Here is a 21,334-nt window from a genome sequence, read left to right on the forward strand (position 1 = left end):
TGCTGCCTCAGCCTTCCAAGTAGCTGGAATTACAGGCATGCACTACCACGCCCCGTGATTTTTTTATTGTAGAGATGAGGTCTCCTGCTACCCGGCGAGTCTCAAACCTGCGGGCTCAGGCAACCCACTCCCTCAGCCTCCCAAAGGCACGGGATTACAGGCTGAGCCACCAAGCCTGGTTACTTTTCTATAAGACCTTTCCATAAGCATATTAATCACAGTTTTAAAAAAAATTTCTGGTCTGATAATTCCCACATTACAGCAATATGTGACCATGGTTCTGATACTTGTTCAGTTTCTTCAAACTATGATTTTAGTATGTCTTTTAGTATGCCTTGTAACATTTTGTTGATATGATGCATGAGGTAATGTCATGATGAGGTATGGGAGAAGAGGAAGTGTTCTATGACTTTATGATTAGGTCTCAGTCTTTTCTGAGCCTGTGCCTTTGGACTGTGAACTTGAGTGCCTCTCAGTTCCACCTCTCCCTTGGGTAGGGCAGGATGGATATAGGGGGCTGGAGTTGAGCATTTCCCTTCCCTCAGGTACATTAGGCTCTGGCAAATTAACTTCTCATGAGGGTAGGCCTTATTTAAGTAAAATGCTCTGATGCATCTCTAATGGGCTATTTTCCCTTCCCATTACCAAAAGCATGAGGTGATTTGTCTCTAATATTCACTGCGAGGGCCTGGCAGAGCTTCTGGAGATGACAAAACTTAAAAATTTGTGCACTCCCACCCTCCAACTCCCTTCATGAGGGTCCCCTTCCAGAGTTTTTAACTGCCAGACTTGTCCACACTGAGCCTTCAGTAGTCTGTCATTTCAAGTTTAGGTTTTCTTACCCTGGTACTGGTTCCTGCAAGAGTTTCTGCTCGGTAAGCTGTGATTGTCTGTGTTTACTTGTCTCTCCCATTTTTGGAGAAGCATTTAGCCCAGTGACCTCACTTCTCTAGCAGGACTAAGAAGAGTTCTTGATTTTTCACTGTGTTCAGCTTTTTCCTTGTTGTTCTGCCTTATTATTGTTTTAATCCAACATTTTCTTTGTTCCAAGGTAAAGGGAGCACCTCATGAGGGTGAGGTGGTGTTCACAGCATGTTGCCAAGCAATGGTGGCTTTCCCAGCAAGTGGAGACTCATGGCAGGAGCAGAAGGCGAAGAGAGCAGCCATGATGGTGGGCATTCTGATGGGTGTGCTTGTGTTGTGCTGGATCCCCTTCTTCCGGACAGAGCTCATCAGCCCCCTCTGTGCCTGTAGCCTGTCCCCGATCTGGAAAAGCATATTTCTGTGGCTTGGCTACTGCAATTCTTTCTTCAACTCCCTGATTTACACAGCTTTTAACAAGAACTACAACAATGCCTTCAAGAGCCTCTTTACCAAGCAGAGATAAACACAGGGGTTGGAGAGACATGGATAGAGTTGTGAGGAAGAATGGAACTTGCATTTCTCTCCTTCACCAGTGATCTGGAATCCTTTTTCTGGGATCCTTTTCTCCACAGCTGAGTTCTAATGATGTTTTGAGCACCATACCATTGAGTATGGACTGTGGAAACAGCAGTGCCAAGGCTCTCAAGAAAGACAGCATGTGTGTGGCAGGTGTGCAACTAGGTCTTCTTCCCACGTGCGTGGCAGCCATTGTTAATCAATCACGGCATCTCTCTCCACTGAGCAGAACTTCACTTCAGAATCCTTTCCAGGACAGCACTTTAGGTAGCTACTGCTAATAGGCTAGAATTGACTCAAGAGTTGAAGCTGATTTGCTCATCCTCTGACGATACCACATTCCCTAGAGGGGGGTTTCTCAGCACAGGGCCCTAATGGACTGTTTTGTGATCCATCAGGAGGCTGTTTCCTTTGTGAAGGAGTCCTCCCATACCCTTTATGTGCCAGATCTGACTTTTCTTCCTCAGCCTCCTATACTTCCTCAACAAGCCAGTGTACCCCAATTTGTGAGTCGATGAGGACCACCTGAAGTTTTGTTTTAAAAAAATAGTTCAGTGCAACCCATACCTACTAAATCAGACTCTCAAAGAAGAGGTCTGTTAATCTATGTATTAAGTTCTCAAGATGCTTTTATTTCTTAATCAGTGAGAGATGCTCCTTGATGCTTAGGCTGCTCTTTAAATTGCATTCCTAGGGTGTGTGAGCCAGGCAATGGTGCTGTTTAAATTTAAAGCTTGTCAAATGAATCTACTATGTATCCAGAGTTGGGAACCCCTGTTGGTCTTTTTTTTTTTCCCCCCACAAAGGAGAGCAGCTGCAAGAAATTTTCTTATTACTTCTTCATACTGACTTGTATGTACAATAAAAATACTTTTGAAGCATTCATCTGTAGGCCCAGAATAATTTTCATTTATGGTGCATACACAAGTATATGACATTGAGATGGAAAAAAATGAGGCCTGTTGTAGAACTCAAAACACCATCACCAATTCCCTCCCCTCCCCCCACAAAAAAACTACTGTAGTGACTCTTGGTCTTCCAGAAAATATTAAATGTGGCCCAAGTATAAAAGAATCCAAGGACATGAACTAAATCATCTTGGCCACAGTCTATCTGATTTTGGAGGTGGGCTTGTTGCCTGCTGATTAGGCTTTTAAGTTTGCATAAAAGGGTTCACTCATTTGATGTCTGAGTATACAGACATTCTTTGCACTTACGACTATACAGTATCTGTATTTTGGGGTTCATCAGAGAATATATAGTGCCTTTTCCAAAACCTTTGGGATGAGATGAGTTTCAGAATTCAGAATATTTTTTACATTTTAGAAAGGTAGTATGTATGGTGCAGTCTGCATGCTAAGAAGACCCCTGGTTGGGTGTGGGGCAGAAGCCTTTAATCAACACCTGAATATTTCTGCAGTAAAAATGTATGACTGTATACACTGTGAGAAAAGAACTAAAAGTAGCCTCACATCAGTACAGGTCATTTGGGTCAGACCAATTTTGTTGTCAGGTGAGATACAAACAATCTTTCTCAACTTTTTTGTATTATTCCAGTTGTGGATAAGGGATGGTGGGCCAGTATAACCTCAAAGAATACACAGTTCCAGATTTGATAGGTCTCAGCCCTGTTAAGAAGAATAATTCTGAACAAGTGGTCCAACCATTCCATCACTGCTAGAGTTTGGAACACCATGAGCGAAATTAGTACAGTACCTTGGACAGTCTTCTTAGAGTTGTATTTTGGAATTTTGTTCTTTTTCATTGGAAGATACTACAAAAAAACATTCTTATGAAGCCCATCAACATAGTTCATATGAGGATGTTGTTTGAGTCATCTTATTCTTTGTGAAGCCATGCTTTATTTTCATGATAACAATGATTATTAATTTGGCTGTTTCCATTTTCATTTTGATCAGGAAGCACAGAACAAAATGTATGGCTTAACTCTGAAATCTACATAAGACCTGGTAGCCTACTTATTTGTATATAATGCTTCTAGCCAGTCTTGAATTCCAATTCTTTAGGTTCCCCCTATCTTAGTGTTGTTCTATGTTCTGTTTATATTTTGTTATTGTATTCTGCTTATTTCCCACAACTCGCCTTAAATCCTGTTAAGGCAGGTAAGAAAGTAATAAGTACATGATTGATAACCTGGAGAAAGTCGAGCAGGTAGGTGTGTAGTTACCGATCAAATGGTGTTGCCAGTCATCCATCATTGCTGTCAATCATGTACTGTCTTTTAAGGACTGGAGCTCAAGTTTGGGTCTATTAGAGATTTTCTCTTTGTGGCTGAAATAGGGGGTGTTAATAATCTCCCATCTCTCCCTTCATGAAATGCACATTCAGGAATACATTTTCAGAGTACCGTTTATTGAGCACCCATCATGTACAGCTGCTGTACTAGGTTTTATATACAAATGACCATTTACTCCTGCATTCACCCTACAAGCATAGTCCTCCTCACTTAACTACATTCCAGTACCTTGCCCATGGTCACACAGTGAGCACACAGCATACAGGTATTTGGACTCAAGCCTGTCTATATCCAACCATAAGAAAGATGAAAGAGAACCAAACAGAAATCTACCTGAACTCCATAGTTTAACTCTGGCTTGCATTTTACAGCACGCAATCTGAGTATACCTTTGAGGCTGCCCTGCTGTGGTGGATCCTCTGCATTATCCTAGTTGGATTCCAGGAAGAAGGCTTAGACGAAGAGTTTGAGTATGGTTGGGTGGGCACCTATGGAATTTTCTGGTTTACTTTTGCTATTGGATAGGATGCTTTTATAATTTTAGAGATTGGGACATCATGAAAGAAATTAGCACAGTACCTTGGACAATCTACTTAGAATTGTGTTCTGGAATTTTGTTCTTTTTCATTGGAAGATACTATAAAAAAACATGAAGGCCTTCAATGCATTTCAGGTGAGGATGGTGTTCAAGTCATCCTATTACTCTTTGTAAAGTCATGCTTTCTTGATAATGAAGATTATTTGGCCTGGGCTTAGACTTACTGTAGTATTATTATGGAAGTATCCCATGCAAGAAATCACATTTATATCTAGCATCCTTTAAAAAAGGCTATTTGCTTATTAGTTTGGTGACAACTTCTGCTGGACCTTTCAGACTTGAAATTAGCAATGCCTTCCATGACTGCTCACTACAATTACAAGATGCTGAATTTCTGAAAAAGATCAGTTGATGACTGAATTTATACAAGGATATACTTTTGATGCCTTTTAATTCAGAGTATACAAAATCGAATTTTATTGACAAAAAATCTGATTTGAAATTAATATGCCAGCAACATCCTTGCTTCATATAATATCTCTGCCTATTCTGTCTATATTACCTTTGTTTATAGAACATGATTAAGGTAGAGTTGGGAGATTGCAAGAGAAATTCATCTCTTCCCTATGTGGACTTACTTACTAAGATGTCACTAAGATGTCCTAGTGTCAAAATCCAATTTCATAGAGTTCCAGGCATATAGGAGGGATGTAGCTAAACTAATGGTTTTATTTCATAAATTTGGTCATGTATAATATATACTATATGCTACTTTTTTCCCCTTTAACATGACTGCCATGTCTTTTCATAAATGTCTGAGGGAATTAGGATTCTTGATTTCTGGTTGCTGTGAGCATCTATTTCACACGTGGATTCAATGCCCAGAAACCTGCTCCTCTGGTCCCTCATCTGATGCCATCACACTAAGGCTGGATGGTGTAGAGAGGTGTCTTTTAAACTCCAGTTCACAACCAGCAATCTGGTGGTTGTCTCAGTCAGCCATGTTTTCAGTAATTGTATGCAAGTACTACAAAATCTTGGTCATATATAGCAACAAGCCTTTATTTCCTGCTCATATGCCTGTGGGTTGGCTGAGATTTCATTGATCTAGACCGAGTTTTTCTGGGCTTGACTTCAAGCTGCAGGTTGGGTCTAGGCCTCATCTGTGTGTCCCTCATCCTGTATTTGGGCCAGGAGCATATGGTCTTCTCAAGAGAGAAAAGCAAGAGGGTAAACCCAACCACACACATTTTCAAACCTCATGTGAAGCCTGCGAATGACCCATAGAACAAGCAAAAGTCCAAAGTCAAAAAACAGTACTTCCCACCCACTACGACAAGGCGTCTGTCAGACAAGAACAGAAATGGGTAATTCAATGTTCAGCATTTAAAACAAGTAGAACAGGGAAAAGAAATCAGAATGTAGTATTGAAAGGGTAAGTATTGTCTCGTAAAACTTTTGTTTGTTACATTTTAATCTGGATTATTTCAGTGATCTCTTAACTGGCCCCCTGCATGGCCTCTGGAGGGATCCCTATTAAAATGAAGTCAGATCACACTGCTTTTCTTCTCAAAACCCTCCACTTCTTCCCACACAGGTCCCCTTCATGTTCCTCACACCCACCTGCTGGGTATCATCCTACACCTCAGGGCCTTTCCACATACGATCCCCTCTGCCTGGAATCTTTTCCACACAAGTACTGTATGACTCACTCCCTCACTAGTCACCGAGTGAGGCCTCTCCTAACTTCTCAATATAAAATTGCAACCAGCACCAAACCAGACACTTCTGATACTTCTTCCTTGCTTTAAGCAGCATATTGAAACAACACATGATAAAATATACACTTTTACCTTGATTGTAAGTTTTCCCCACTGGCAAGTAGCTCTAGAAAGATAGGCTCTTTTGCCTTTGTTCACTGTTATAGTCCCAGGAGCTGGCAGTAGAGACTTAAGTATTTCTTGGTTTAATGGACTAGCTAACAGGGATTTATTTTTCTCATGGAATAAGAACGTGGAGGTAAGGGGTCCACAGGCTGGTTCCGCGCATCATGCCTTTAGGTAGCCAGGTCCTTTTGCTCTGCCAAGCTCAGTGTGCCAGGATGTCGCTTCTCATGGTCTCAAGATGATTGGAATTGCTCAGATCTTGTCCTTCTTCAACAACTTGCAAACACAGAAAAGGAGGGCACAAACTTTCCTACTGCATCTTTCACTGATGATCAGCAGGAACGTCGTTCCAGGAAACCTTAGCAGTCTTTCCCCCAGTGGTCATAAATGGGTTAGACATTCATCCATAAACCATCTCTTCGCAAACAAATGAGATTCCCATGACTGGAAAAGCTGTCATGTTCCTCTCCTGGGGCTGAGGAACATGGGCCACCCCAGAGCGGGACAAAATCAGAGCTGTGCTGGTAAGGGAAGAGGGGTGGAGAAGGATCACACACAGCAGGGTGTGGTGACAGTTCTGATACCCCGCTTCCACACAAGATGGGCATAGCTTCTGAAGAAAGTTAACAGTTTTTGTTTGTTTGTTTGTTTTTTGAGTTGGAGTCTCACTCGGTCGCTCCTGGCCACCGCTGCCTCGACTTGCTGGGCTCCGGCGATCCTTCCGCCTCAGCCTTCCGAGTAGCTGGAATTACAGGCATGTGCTACCACGCCCAGCTGATTTTTTGATTTATTGTAGAGATGAGGTCTCGCTGCCCAGGCGGGTCTCGAACCCGCGGGCTCAGGCAATCCACTCACCTCAGCCTCCCAAAGACGCGGGATTACAGGCTGAGTCACCAAGCCCGGCTCGAAAGTTAACAGTTTTACTTGAACCACGGCTCAGAGGTACTGTCGCCATCTTTTTTTTTTTTCCAGAAGTCAGAGGAACCAGGGTTACACTGTGCTTCTCATGAGATGATGGCAACCCTGCAGGAACCTCGGTCTTTCCCAGGGCTTAGCCATATCGGTCTATCCCCTTGTCCCCAGCCCTCTCCCCGCTGGCCCAACACACCAGCACAGTGGGAGCAGGACCAGCTCAGTGGTCCTGAAACTGCTGCACCAGAAGAGGACAGCCCCGTTCACACGGCCCACTGCCCCCAAGACAATCTCCCCAAAAGAAGAGTTTAGCTATGACTCAAGGAATTTATTTTCCTTAAGAAAGCCAGAATCTTTTTATCTCTTAGTTCTGTTTCTTTTTTAAGAAAAATAAACCAAATTAAAATTTAAAAACTATTTATTTTTGAATAGATAATACATGTACATGGTACAAAATTCAAAAGGTACAAAAGGTGTACATTGAAAAGTAATCCCCACCCTCCTCTCAGAGACAACCAAGGCTGCCAGGTTGCTGGGTATCCTCCCAGAGATATCCTAGGCACATGCAAGCACATGTTGTAGACACATGTGTGTGTACACATATATATACACACACACATATGCACACTCACAACTACAGACACACATTTTTTTCTCCTTTCCAAACACTAGGGGATCATTCCATTGCATTACACATGGAGCAGATCCACTCTTTAAAATTTCTGCAAAACATTTCATTGTATGGACTGGCCATAACGTATTTAATTGTGTTTCAATAAAAATCCTTGTACATAGGAAAGACTCTTAGAAGTAGCACTGCTAGTACAGAAGGTTGATACATTTGCATTGTTGATAGATACTGCCCAGCTGCCCTCCACAGGGCTTGTAAAAGTCACATTTCTGCAACACCGCATCCGGTGCTGCTGCCCACAGCCTTTGCAGTGTTGTCCCACTTCTTGGTTCATGTGCCTGAGACATTTCTACTAGTCAGGCTATCTTTAGATTCATGACGCATTTTGAGCCAAAACATACTTAACATTAGTGTGGTCCCTTTCTTTCTGTCTCCCTCTTTCCCTACATGTGGAGGAAAGAAAAATCTGTGAAACGTAATTCATTTGAAGAGTTTGAAACATCTGAAACTTTTTCATCCCAACTTTCAAGGTTAGAGTATAACAAACACACTCTAAGAGATACCCTTTAAAGTTGCTGAATAGAACGGTCCACCTGTGCTCAAACTAAGCCTAAATTAGAAAAAAGGCAAAAATCTAAATTTTGCTAACACAGGGACGCAAAGTTGCCATTTGGAGAAGACATTTTATCCAACCAGCATTTCCTGATGGTTCACCTTGAGACAGGTGCTGGGGGGGCTGTGGTAAGACAGGCAAGGCCCCCATGTTTGTTGCCCCTCCATTCCAGAAGGGACAGCAGGCAACAGAGAGATCTAGGCAGTGACATGTGCCATCAAGACACACTAAGGGAAAAATGTGATCAGGGTTGGAGGCTGACATCAAATGGGTTCGTATGTGTATCAAGTGGGCACAGAAACACCATCAAGACCTTGAAGGGGATAACAGTCTACTCAGAGGGGACAGCAGGGCAACAGCCATGGACAGGTGTGAGCTTGGCCTATTTGGGAAAGTGACATAAGACTGGCACGGAACATCTACAGTACTCCCTGTGTTGTCAAGTAGGCTGCAGACCAGGCACTAAATCCCCCCTGGGTATGCTACACAACACTTATTGTGAGAAGAGGAAAGACAATTACAACACTTTTCATGTGGCATTTTTAGCCTATCACCATGTGTGGTGAAGAGAAATGCTCTGGACGGAGTATAAAGGACCACGAGAGGGCATGGGGGATTCTAAAGATGCATCAAACAAGGCACTTCCCCTGGCAATGCCCAGACACAGGGCAGAAAATGCCATCCCAACCTACGGGGCCCTTCACGTACTGTTTCTGACTTTGAGGTCAACACTGGCAATGAGGAAATCATAAAGCACTTCCTTAACATGTTCTTCCTTCACTGGGCATGGTGGCTTATGCCTGTAATCCCAGCATTTTGGGAGGCAGAGGCGAGAGGATTGCCTGAGTCTAAAGATTCAAGGTCAGCCTGGGCAATATGGTGAGACCTTGTCTTTACAATAAATCAAAAAATCAGCTGCTCATGGTGGTGTGCACCTGTGGTTCCAGCTACTTGAAGGCTGAGGTAAAAGGATCACCCAAGCCCAGCAGGTCAAGGCTGCAGTGGCACATTCATGGCCACTGGCCACTGAACTCCAGCCTGGGTGACAGAGTGAGACTCTGACTCAAAAAACAAACACAAACAAAAAATTGAAGTGTTTTTCCTCAAAGCACACTTTAATCCAGCATCTGCATTTCAGAACAAAGGATGAAGCTCAGCCAAAGTAACTGTTAACAGTTACTGCTAGAATGCCCGGTTCTTTCTTAAACTGAACACCAGTCACCTGCAAAGTGAGCAAGACCAGACCATTTGCTGTAGTAGAAATCAAGGGGCATAGATCAGGTCAAAGTTCACTGTCCAGAATAAGCTTTAGGCAGGTCCGCTTTGGTCACTACAGAGATTAGGCCTGTCAATGTCACAACCTTGAGGCCACAGGAACGGCACTTTGTGAGGTAGTAAGAGGGCTGCCTGAAAGCCTTCTCCATCTGCTGCTCAAGGTGTCAGAAGGTTCCCAAGGCAACAGTATTGTCAAGGAAGTTCCCTAACCTAGTGAGGAAAGAGACCTCTGCCGATTATCAGCCCTTCTTCCTTCTGGCTGTGCTGCCACATAGCAGCTCCGACTTCAGTTTAAACCAGAGCAACTCCGTGTCCTCCATGAGAGAAGCACATGGGAGGGAGGGGAAACCCTGATCCAGAGGAGGCCGAGAATCCAGGCACCAGTATTTTATGCCCTGTAAGCACGCTCCCTGTGCTGGCTGAGCAGAAAGTACTGTCTACTTCTTGAAGAAACCTGGTTCCTCCTGACGAGCACATTTAAACTAGTACTTAAGTAACTTAAGGATGTTCCTTGTCTTCCATTTACCTCTGGAGAAGCCTGTGGGCATAGAAGCCTGCAACACAATACTATGTCTGGGCATGCAGAGAGCCATGGACCTCAATGGACCCTCCTAGGCAGCTTCAGAAATGATCAGGGTTCTCAGGACATCTCCTTAGCCTGTAAGGCCTGACTCTAAAGTCATGTAATTATTTACAAAGGCACGTCCATGCCGTGGGCTGTCTGCAGCAAATGTGAACTTCTCAAGACTGGCTTCTACAATCTCATTCCATGTGTTTAAGCAACAGAAACTATTCTGTAGTAGGCTTTGTGGATTTAAAAAAAAGGGATATGATATTATGGACTAAAACCAAATAAAACTCTTGAAACAAGGCCAAAAACAAATGTCTCCACTTTCATAAAGAATTATTGGTTGCTTTGGATTAGTCATGCTGTACTTACCCATCAACACAGAGGGGTAGACTCCAGCATCCCAGTACATCCCTGCACCTGCCTCCCTACCGCCTGTGGACATTCAAATAATCTAACTGCTCATAAACTAGCCAGGGGTGTGTCTATGAGCTTCTTAACCAGGTAATGTAGATGTTTCCCTGAACCTGAAATGATTCCAAACATGGTCAAAATGCTGTCTCCTTCCCCTACCTTCAAAGCACCACCTGTTCTTTTCTGATTATTTGGTTCAACTTTGCTGAGCCCCTTCAAATCTCCCCATGACTCTGGCCCAGGGACCATCGGAGCTGCATGTGGCCCAGGAAGTGGCCACACATGGCACTTTCAGACACTGCTGCTTCCTCCTGACTCAGGCAGGCTTTGCTGGCCACAGCACAGAAACCAATGGCTGTTGTTAATCAAATGTGCGTTTTGTTTTTTGTTTTAAGTCTGTATATATCAGCCCTGCTTAATCACATACATTAGATCTAAAAATGAACACAATGCTTCTGTGACTGTGCTGAATGACTCGTCTGCCTGACATATACAAACTTTTGTTTTCCTGTTCAAACCTGCTGACTGGTGCGTGTGCGAGGCTTACATAGAATGGAGTGCAAACCTGACATGGGGCTTACTGAACATGACTGAGTGGCCAGACTTCTGAAGTCCAGGGCAGGAGGAGCTCTTTGCTTTGCACTCCCTTTGCCCTTTGAGGGCCTCCAAAGTCTGAGCCCAGCCCTTCTGCAGAGACCGGCTCATCTCCTCCTCTTCCAACATGAGTGCCTTGCATACTCTCCTGGGAACCCTCCTGAGTCTTCATCATAGTGCATCTTTATCTAAGACGGCCTTTTTGCCTAACTCTGCCTATGAACATCATCTTCCCCCTTCAGATCTAGCCCAAATGCTGCCTCCTCCAGGAAATCTCCCTGGATCACTGCAAATCCCACCGTTCTTTTTCCTGGCACTCTGCCCGCTGAGTGCCGTGAACGATGTGTGTCTCTCTTTCCTTGCTCAGACCGTGACCTGTCTAAAGTGTAGACACATGAAAAGTGCAGGGGATGCACAAGCTCATTTACGTGTCGCCTGTGACTCAAATGACAATCGGGCAAGGGAAGGCATAATTTTTATTGAAGTGTCACATTTTCAATTTTTTTTTGAGAATTAAACTTGAGTAATGTGTAAGAATGAAACCAATGACACTGAGTTGTCATTCTAGTTCTATGTCACCAAGTCTGCTGGCTGGTACCTGAAGGGGCCAGGAACAAAAGGCACCATGGGCAGGTGAAGGGCCCAAGTGATGGTCGTTCACATGGGCTGATCATTCAGCTAAATGCCTTCTGTTTACTGAAAAGAGTCTCAGATGGCCAAGCTCTGGGGTCAAATTGGCTACATCAGATCCCTGGGCCACTTGCTGTAGGGCAAGAACTTCGTTGTAGAGTTCTCTGGGTCTACCTCAGTGCTTATTTCTCAGTGGTTGTTCAGTCAATACTTACTAAACAAGTGAAGTCTTCTTTACTCAGAGTCTATACAAGTACGGGTACTTTCGTAAGTACAATATTACTGGAGAAATAGAAGTTGAAATGACAGAAAACAAGTACTGCCCATATTCTTCGTAGGATGTTGGGAGCTATCCAAGCCATATGTTATACTGTCTGGTTCCATCAATTAACAGCCCACACGGATGAAACAGAGGCAAAGAGAACAAAGAAAACATCCAGGTTATCGAACATTGTACCTGCTTCTCTCTACTGTCACTTTCAGAACCATTTCATATCTTGTAGTTGACATATGGCAATTAAGAATGAAATCAATGACATACAACGGTGGCTGGGAACGTTCAGGAGGTCTTGGCTTTCACCTTGGACAGCAGCACCTCATTCTTGCGGCCTTCCTAGAGGTGAAGCAGAGAGAATACGCGTAAAGAGGTGATGACTATGTTAGCATCCATGTGAGACCAGGATGGTTGCACTGCCTTTCTCCCCTGCCCCAGGGGAGATGCCTTCTGACTAACTAAACCAGTTTCCTAGCATGCTGCTACTAACGTGGCAAAACTTCCTGGTGACTTATTGACATTCAATGCCAAGCAGCTGCAATGATGCTCAGTTTCCAGGCTGCCCAACTTAGAATAGGGAAAGAGGATAAGGGACTGTCATTCTGAAAGACTTTATGAAGTCTCTGAAATCTCAAGGAGACAGCAGCAGAAAGCACACTCATCTGCCAGTCTTGGCCTACTGTGAGGAACAGGGGAAGGGTCTTGGAGACAGCAGCTGGAGGAGTGATAAAAGGCAACCTCATTTACACTGTAGGCAGAGCACGTACGGAAGATCTAACAGTGAGGGTTAAGAATATTCTTAGCTTGAAGAAACTCAGAAAATGAGACATTAATCAGAGGACAGCTCCCCTTCCTTAAGAATGAACTATATGAAATAAATGGCTTCATGTGCTGAGGGAGGCCGCTGGCCCCATCCTTGGCTTTGGAAACCAATGTTCAGTGGCACACGTCACCTCTGCACCACTGTGTTCCCTCCTGGGTCCTCTTCAAAAGCTTCTCACTATGTACCCTCTTGCTCCTGTTTCCACGGGTCTTGACAGCTCAGACATCTCCACCTGCACGAGACCTCCAACAACCCCACCCTCTTCCCTGGGCAGGGTTACGAGGAGTCCTAGTTTTAAACTAGGAGGCGAAGGTAATAACAAAAGGGGTCTGGAAAGGCAGAGCTCATGGGGTCCAGGTTCAGGAATGGTCAGGGCTCCCGTGGCTGCATGTATTTATTACGGGAGAAAAACCTTCATTCACCCTTGTATATTCTGCATTCAAAACCCCCAAAGTCAATTTTTCCACCTCCCTGGGCTGGGCTTAGGCACACTCAGCTCTTTGGAGACCCTCTGCTCTTTCTGACAGACTGCAATGACCTGGGTTACTAAGACAAATGCTGATTCATATACAGCACTCAGACTTAATAGCTGGATACCTGGGCTGTGGGTAAGGATGAATTCTTCCGTGAGACTGTCAGAAGCAAGGTGCTCTGACATTTCTGAACACAGTTTTTGGAAGAAAGAGGCAGTTAACTTTTGGAGGGATGAGATGAGAAAAATGTGATGTTGAGTTACATTTGTTTTATTAAAAATAAGAAAGTTTTCCTTTTTAAAATGAGCTGAAGTTTGCTTGGGGAGAAAAAAGCCTGAGGGGGAGGGAAGGGGAGAGGGGAAGAGAGAAAACAAAACAGATGGATAGTTATACTGTTATATGGTTTTACTACTCTCTCTACAGTGTGTATTGCTGAAGATTTCCATAACAAAAATATAAAATAATAAGTAAATTCATTTCAACTTTGTCCCCCACTTCACTCTTTAAATAAGGCAAAAACAACTCAGAAGCATCAAAACATTACTGTCAAAGAGCCCGCACCAAGAGTAATTGTGTGAATCACAGCACACTGAGATGATGTTTGAATTTTTCAGTAAAGATAGCCTACACTGTCACCTGGTATGTGGGAGCACTGATTAAATCTCACAATCTACTAGAAGTCTTTTGGGAGACTACAGAGTGATACTGTCTGTCTCTTCAAAGCGAATACAAAAGAGGTCCTATAGGTATCTCTAGAATAAGAAGGGAAAATGTCTCATCGCCTCTATTTCTTTCCTATTAAAGACTATATTCAAGCTCACTATGTGCAAGAGAGTTCAGCTCATTTAAGATTATGCACCTAAAGCCAGCTTCACAAAAATGTACGATTTGCATTCATCCATGCTATGCTGGAATTTAAATCTTAGTTTCAGGTCTGATGAGAAACTGTGGTTTAGAGACACAATTAATGTAACACTGAGATTAGGGTGTTTCAGAGCAAGTACTGTTTCCCAGCAGACTTGTAATTAACCAACTCTCCCAGGGTGAGCAAATCAGTGGAATTTTAGAGAAAACCCAATGTCTCTAATCAAAAAGGCTCTGAAACCAGAGGAGACTGGGAATCAGGGTGAGGGCATGACTTGGTTCCTCAATGGTGCCCATGGGGCATCACTGTTGCTCAATTAATGTGGGGTACACCAAAATCCAACAAAGGCAACTGCCAAGGTGACAAAAGACCACGTTCTGGACAACAACACTGTGCTTTACATGAAGGATAATTATTGTCCGGTACAAGTGCTGGGGACCAGGATGTGGTGAAACTGGAGAACATGGGAGAAGACCAATGGGGATATGGAGGCAGGTATAGAAGGGAGAACAGAGAGGATTCTGGGAGATGGCTCCACCCTGGGATGAAAGTCCAACTTTTCAAATGTTTTTCTACCATAAACAAGATCTTACCTAAAACTGCAAGATGTAAAACAGAAAAATGGCAGAATTAGTCTGGCAGAAGATATGGGGTAGAGACTGGGGAGTAGCAAGCAAGCCTCCATCATCACCACCTCCTCGACACCTATGGTGGCCCCAAATTACCTCAGAGGAGCTTGTGGGAGAAAGTTGAAGACTTTGGAACACTGACACATGGCTGCCAATTTTACATTTTTGCCAAGTAGAATGCTTAAAAAAAAACTACCCACCATTGCTTATTTCATAAGAGAAAGGCAATTTTAGCACCAAAAATAAGAGGACATGCTATTTTTTTTAAAAAAGGTAAAATGTATTTAAATGAAATACGTAAGAACTTATTACATTCCCCCCCCTTTTAACTTGCTTTGGATTGAACAGAACTTAGGTATGGGAAGCAGCTGTCTGGGTGTCTTAGGGGACACTAAGGCACCACCATCCGTCTCTGATTTGAAGATAACTGTGTACAGGTGGAATACGGGACTTCTGATGCTTAATATAGCTGAAGAAACTGCTTCTTGCAGAGGTCATCCTAAGACCTCAGCCGAGAGCCTGCAGTACAAGGATGAGCTTTGCCATTTCATTTTTATTTGCTTTGATTTTCGACAGCTTACATTTATCCTCCTCAGCTTATTTGCTTTTTGTTTCTATACTGTCAAAGGGGCAACGGTGGCGTGTCCGAGCAACACCAGAGATGTAATTCTCCTCTGGGCCTTTTCTCTTTGTGAGTAAGCTTGAAAGGGAAAGGGAAAGGGCCAGGTGCAATGGTTCATGCCTAAAACCCAGCATTTTGGGAGGCTGAGGTGGAAGGATTCCTTGAGCCTAGAAGTTCAAGGCTGTAATGACCTATTATTATGACACTGTACTTCAACCTGAGACCCTGCCTCCAAAAAAGAAAAAAGGAAGAACCCTGGAGGGAAACAGCGTGTTCGTATGTACTCCCTGCCAGCTCACTCACTGGCCCTTGCGGAACCTCCCCTGCAGCCTCTGCCAATCACAAAGCATCTTGCCCCAACACTCCCCTGTGCCACTGCCTCAGGGTCTTCCTACGTGCTACTCCAGCTGAAGTACTCTTGCTCTTCCCTTGGGCAAGTCCTGCTCACCCTAGAGAGGTCTTCCCTGACCACACCACCTAAACCAGTCATCTCACGTGGCAAAGTGTAGAGTTGTTATTGCTTATTTGTTATGACTAGTTCTAAGCTTGTCATCTGTCTCCCCACCACAATGTTTGTTCCCTGAGGAAAGGACCAGTTCTGTTTACAACGTGGTATCAGGAGCACAGCAGGAGCTGGAAGAACACTGGGGAGATTCTGAAATGCCTACGAGCTGTAGTTCCCAAAAGTTAAATCACAAAAAAAGTAAAGTAAAGAAGAAGGGAAAGATAGGAAAGGAAGAGAGAAAGGTCTAAAAAAATAACAGAAACAGAATTATAGGAATGGAAAGATTACAGTTTTTATTCTGTAGACCAAACACCAGGATACAACCTACCTTTAACTCTGCTGTGTTTATAGCAGTCTCTAAACTCACCAAACCTATATGGATTTAGGTTAGAAAGGAGAAAGGAATTCCTGAAAAGAAAGCTGTTGTTAGCCTGGCAAGTGATAACATGAAGTCTCTTAAGGGTGGACACTTCTCTTTCTGTAACAATGAAAAGTAACCCTGCCCAAATGCAGGGAAGAAAAACATAAACAAAACTCAATAGTGTCAGGTGTTAGTAGATGCCAGATTCTGGTGCCGGATGTTTTGTATTTTTCATCTGACCCAACAAAACCCACCAATGAGGAAACTGATGCTGGGAGGGTTTAAGTCACTATCCAAAGTGCACAGCTGGTATGTGGTAAATGCAGGATTTGAACCCAAGCCTGTCTTACTTCAGAGTGCTCAGCTGTTCTCTCCTCCTACATGACTTCTCAAGGACCCACACCATCCTAAGATTGGCAGGAGGGAAGATTCTGTATCTGAATCCCTAACAAACACTGTTTCCAGGTGACCCTTGATATTAATTGATGTCATTTTGTGAGTTTAATGCAAATACTAAGTGCTAGGAAGATGAAAATGATGTAATGTCTCTTAGAACATTTAATTAGACCTCAAGATGGGCCACAGAAAAATGGAATCTTCAACTAACTGAATGTCACATTTTATTGCCAGATCACATCAGTGTCTTGCTTTTTTCCCTTTACAGATCGATCAGAGGAAAACCAAAAAAATTGCTCTGGTTTTTAAAGGCTCATGTTGAGGTGAACACAAATCTTCCTTTAGCTGAAATGTGCTGCCCAGCCTTCCTCTTACCTCCTTGAACTCCTTCACAGTCTTAAAGTACAGCCTCTGTTTTTCTAACAGCTCCAAGTACTGGTCATTCAGCTGGTCTCTTCTCATTTTGTTCTCTTGCTTCTTCTTTTCCATCTGTTGAAACATTTTGGGAAATGGTGATGAAAATGCATGTTTTGCCCAAGGGCTGCTGGCAACATCCAAAAGGCAACCGTTATTAACAAATTCGTGGATTTTCTTACAGTATCTACTTTCTAGACATAATTTTTGAGGTTGGCTTATTTAATTTCCATGATATTATATGGAGGCTGTATAATTTATTCAGCAATTCTGTCAGTGGGCATTAAGTCTTCCTCCCCCACTTTTTGTCATTACAAACAATTTCACAATAAACAGGTTAGTGATTCTCAACCGGGGTTTGTTTTGCCCCTCAGAGGACATTTGTCAGTGTTTGGAAACAGTTCTGACTGCTACAACTATGAGGAGGGGATGCTTCTTGTGTCACTGGGTAGAGGCCAGCAATACTGCTAAGCATCCTACAATGCCCATGACAGCTCCACAACAAAGAATTATCTGGCCAAAATATTAACTATGCTAAGGCTTCAAAACTCTTAAATAATTTGCTCAGACAATAAAATTGTGTCTTATCCTTATGTTATTTATAATAACATAAATATTTCCATGTTATTATAAACTTTCTACAAGTTATATATTTTTAAAAACACACAATATTCCTGATCATTGCTTACTTACCCATCTTTCTACTGCTAGACAATATAGGATATTTTCAGGATTTTGATCTCATAAATAAATGCCAGACTTTGATTTAAAGAGTCTTTTCTAAGTTATCTAAAGGCTTATTCAATCAGCAAATATTGACTGAACACCTACTGAGAACCTACATGGTGTGGTGAACAGGACAAAGTCACTGCTCCCGTGTACATTCTAGAGACAGACACTAAGTAAGCACCCTAATAGACAGATACACATTAAAATTCCCAGTAGTGATCTGTCCTATGAAGAAAATGAAACAGAGTTAGGTGATGGAGAAGAGGGTGAGTACATGGCCTTTTCAGACTGGATGGTCAGAGATGGCTTTCTAAGGTGACACTTGGACACAGCTGGCAGTGCTATGCATTGTATTTCCAGAAGGTAAACTCAGAGCATCAGCTGGCCAGGAAATCAGGCATAAAGAGTTATGACTGGTGTCTAAAAGCTTGTTGTATAAAAGCATGAGTGAGGCTCTGCCCTGGTTTCACTGATGCCTGAACATGATTTTGAGTTACACTTTGGAAAGGGTTTTACAGTTAGTAAGCACAAGTTACAGGTGAATTGTCTGCGCTTTACTCAGTAGTTCTCTTCACTTTCTCCACACCACGGGCCTCTGCTGACCACACAGATGAAATGCAACGTGGTGTCCCCAAGGCCTACCCCACTTTGCTCAGAGGAAGACCCACACGATATGGATATTATTCACCAATCCCAGTTTGTATCCAGCTCCTGAGTCCCAAGAGTCTGTGTCCTCCTTCCACAGCGCATGGATACCTGCTGCACACCTGTGCCAGGTCTTGAGTTTGGTGCCTTACCTGGTTCCCAGGGCTTCTAGACTGGGCAGTCTCCTCAGGGGTTGCTGGCCAGTGCCCTCTCACACTTGGAGCCCTGGCTCAGCAGCCAGTCCTGTTCTCTGAGGACGGTGTCCCCACTGCCGCCTGCAGAGGTCTCTCACACCAGCTCTTGGCCCTACCCCAGTCAGTGACCCAACAACCCACCCCAACTCCCACTGCTGCACCTTCTGAAGCTGCAGGCGCTTTTTCTGCTGGGTTGGCTAGGATCTCACAGCTAGGTCCCTCCCTCTTATTTAGCACAGAAAGCAGCTCTATCCTAGGCCTCTCCTCTCTGCTCTGTGATTTAGAGAAAATTTGGCCACGGATGATTTTGTTCTAGTGATACAGACATGCACTTGAGTTCAATTATGAATACTTGAGGTCTTATCTAAGACCTACCATGAGAGGAATGTGGCAATCTAGACTGTGCTTGAGGTCAGAAAGAACTAGGTTCAAATCCTAGCTCTGCTACTCACTGTATATCCTTGGACAGCTTATTTAACGTTTTTTTGTTGTTGTTATTGTTGTTGTTTTTGAGTTGAAGTCTCACTCTGTCACCAGGCTGGAGTGCAGTGGCATAGTCACGGCCACCACAGCTTCGACCTGCTGGGCTCAAGAGATCCTTCTGCCCTAGCCTTCCAAGGAGTTGGAACTACAGGCGCATGCTACCATGCCCAGCCTATGTTTTGATTTATTGTAGAGACAAAGTGTCACCAACTTGCCCAGACCTGTCTTGAACCTCTGAGCTCAGGTAATCCTCTTGCCTCGGCTTCCCAATAATATCACCTAGAACACAGGTTTTATTATGACGAATATGTGATTTTAAAAGTTGAGTGAATGATCCATCATTTCGTTCATAAGAGCTGCTTAATAAAGACAGGTTTCTTCACATTTGACATCCTAGAAAGCATGAGGTAAGTGGCAAGAGTCCCACTCACTCTCAGAATCAGGAGCTGACTCTCCAGCCTAAGCTTCATTTGCATACTCTACTCAGCACCCCCTTACACAAACATATCATTCCCATTCCCTCCGTGATCACCTTTTTACTCCTTAGTCTGTGAAGTGCTTGTGCCAAGTACGTGCTCAAGTATTCCAGAGGTCCAGAGATCTTCTCTGAGTAAGGTAAAAAATCCTGCCTATGTGACCCCCTCTTTACTCAGAAACCCTCAGACAGAACATAAAACCTGCCTTAACTCTGGTACCCAATGTGCAACTATCACATGACACCCTGAATCTGCCAGTTCTGAGGATCTGTGCTTGGGAGGACATCTACGGAAGCAGGGTCCATTATGGCACGTTCACAGGACGGGCTATGCCTTTGTTCTTTTAAACAAACACAACAAAACATGCCCATCTTAATGCATGCAGTTATATTCAGGGTGCCAGTCAATATTCAAACCCTACTTGGAACCCTCTTTGAGAACTGCTCTTAGATTTCACTGAATGAACTCAATAATTCAATGAATAGTTCTTGAGGGCCCACCAGGGCCAGGCGTTATGATAGCCACTTGGGACACAGACCTGAGAAAGACAACCTGCTTTGCCCTGGGTCCTAATCACCTGTATGGTACCCACCCTCTAGTGGGGAGACAGACACAGCAGTGACTTTCCTCACTGGTCAGCACTGAGGGGCCAGCAACATGAAGCCTGAGGGAGAGGGGAAAGAATGGTGTTGGGCCCACTCACCGCTCCAGGAACACAGCTCCCTGTAAACAGGAAGCTAAAATCAAAGGAAAAAACCCCAATGAATTCCTGTTGCTCTTTTTCTACGAACAAGAACAGCTCCCTGAGAAGCAATGGCAGGGTGGAAACATCCAGCACACTGACACCGGGGTTGTCACAGGCTTTTGGCCAGCCAGATTATCTTTCTCCCAGATCACAGAGAAAGGACTTCTCTACTCTCTGCAAGAGAGCCCATCATGCCTAGCGTGTATGTACCTGTACAAGCAGGCGCTGACTCATGTCTGCTTTCATTCATGTGTCTGAGTAGTCTGAGAAATCATGCTTGTTACTAGTGATACCTTTTTTTCCTCTTTTGACATCATTCCATTGAAGTCATCAATGGGGAGATTAATGACATTTTTCTACAGGTCAAGGGATATGGCACACTGCCGCCCTTAGCTCATCTCCTGAGATGAGATTACAGGCAGCATGAATGTCTTCTTTAAGTGGGTTTTTAATGGTGGCAGGACCTACAAGCAATTCTTTCTTTCATGTGTTTACACTGTGGCATCACTCACTGGAGCACTTTGTCCTAAGACCATGAGAGGAGACATCCTAAGTTCCCAGAGATTTTACTGCTTTGTTAGAGGACCACTTTGGTGTGATACATTTTTATTTTTTATACAGAACTGAAAGCAAGAGATATTTAGAAATACTCTTCAGGATTTCTTTGGGAACAGTGGTAGGAAACTGCAACTGTGTGTCTGCCCTCAGCTCAAGTAGTCAGCAACTTCACCTTACTATCAACAAAACAGGGCTCACCTGAAGAGCCACAACAGGAGGAAAACCCCATGCTGCCCCCAGACTAAGTGGTTCCTCTCTTTTCTCTTCAGACTTCCGAGGCTCAATTTCCTCTCACTTTTGTAGAACTTGGTTCAGTGATGATTTCCTTTTTTTTTTTTTTTTTACAGAGAGTTCCTGCAAATTAAAATGTTCCCAAGATCCTAA

General features: G+C 43.6%; 1 protein-coding gene across 1 annotated transcript in view; it reads right to left on the minus strand.

The window, feature by feature from the left end:
* Positions 1–11,585: 11,585 nt before the first annotated feature.
* CCDC93 (coiled-coil domain containing 93) overlaps positions 11,586–21,334 on the minus strand; it is a 92,590-nt gene continuing 82,841 nt past the window's right edge. Inside the window, exons 22-23 of the mRNA XM_008073313.1 lie at positions 17,082–17,195; positions 11,586–12,371 (exon numbers count right to left, since the gene is read on the minus strand). Coding sequence (XP_008071504.1) covers positions 12,318–12,371; positions 17,082–17,195 — 168 coding nt within the window. The 3' untranslated portion in view covers positions 11,586–12,317. The remainder of the gene's footprint in view (positions 12,372–17,081; positions 17,196–21,334) is intronic.

This window comes from Carlito syrichta, unplaced genomic scaffold (genome assembly GCF_000164805.1).
Source record: "Carlito syrichta isolate Samal-C Ts95f unplaced genomic scaffold, Tarsius_syrichta-2.0.1 Scaffold315821, whole genome shotgun sequence".
Classification (NCBI taxonomy): domain Eukaryota; kingdom Metazoa; phylum Chordata; class Mammalia; order Primates; family Tarsiidae; genus Carlito; species Carlito syrichta.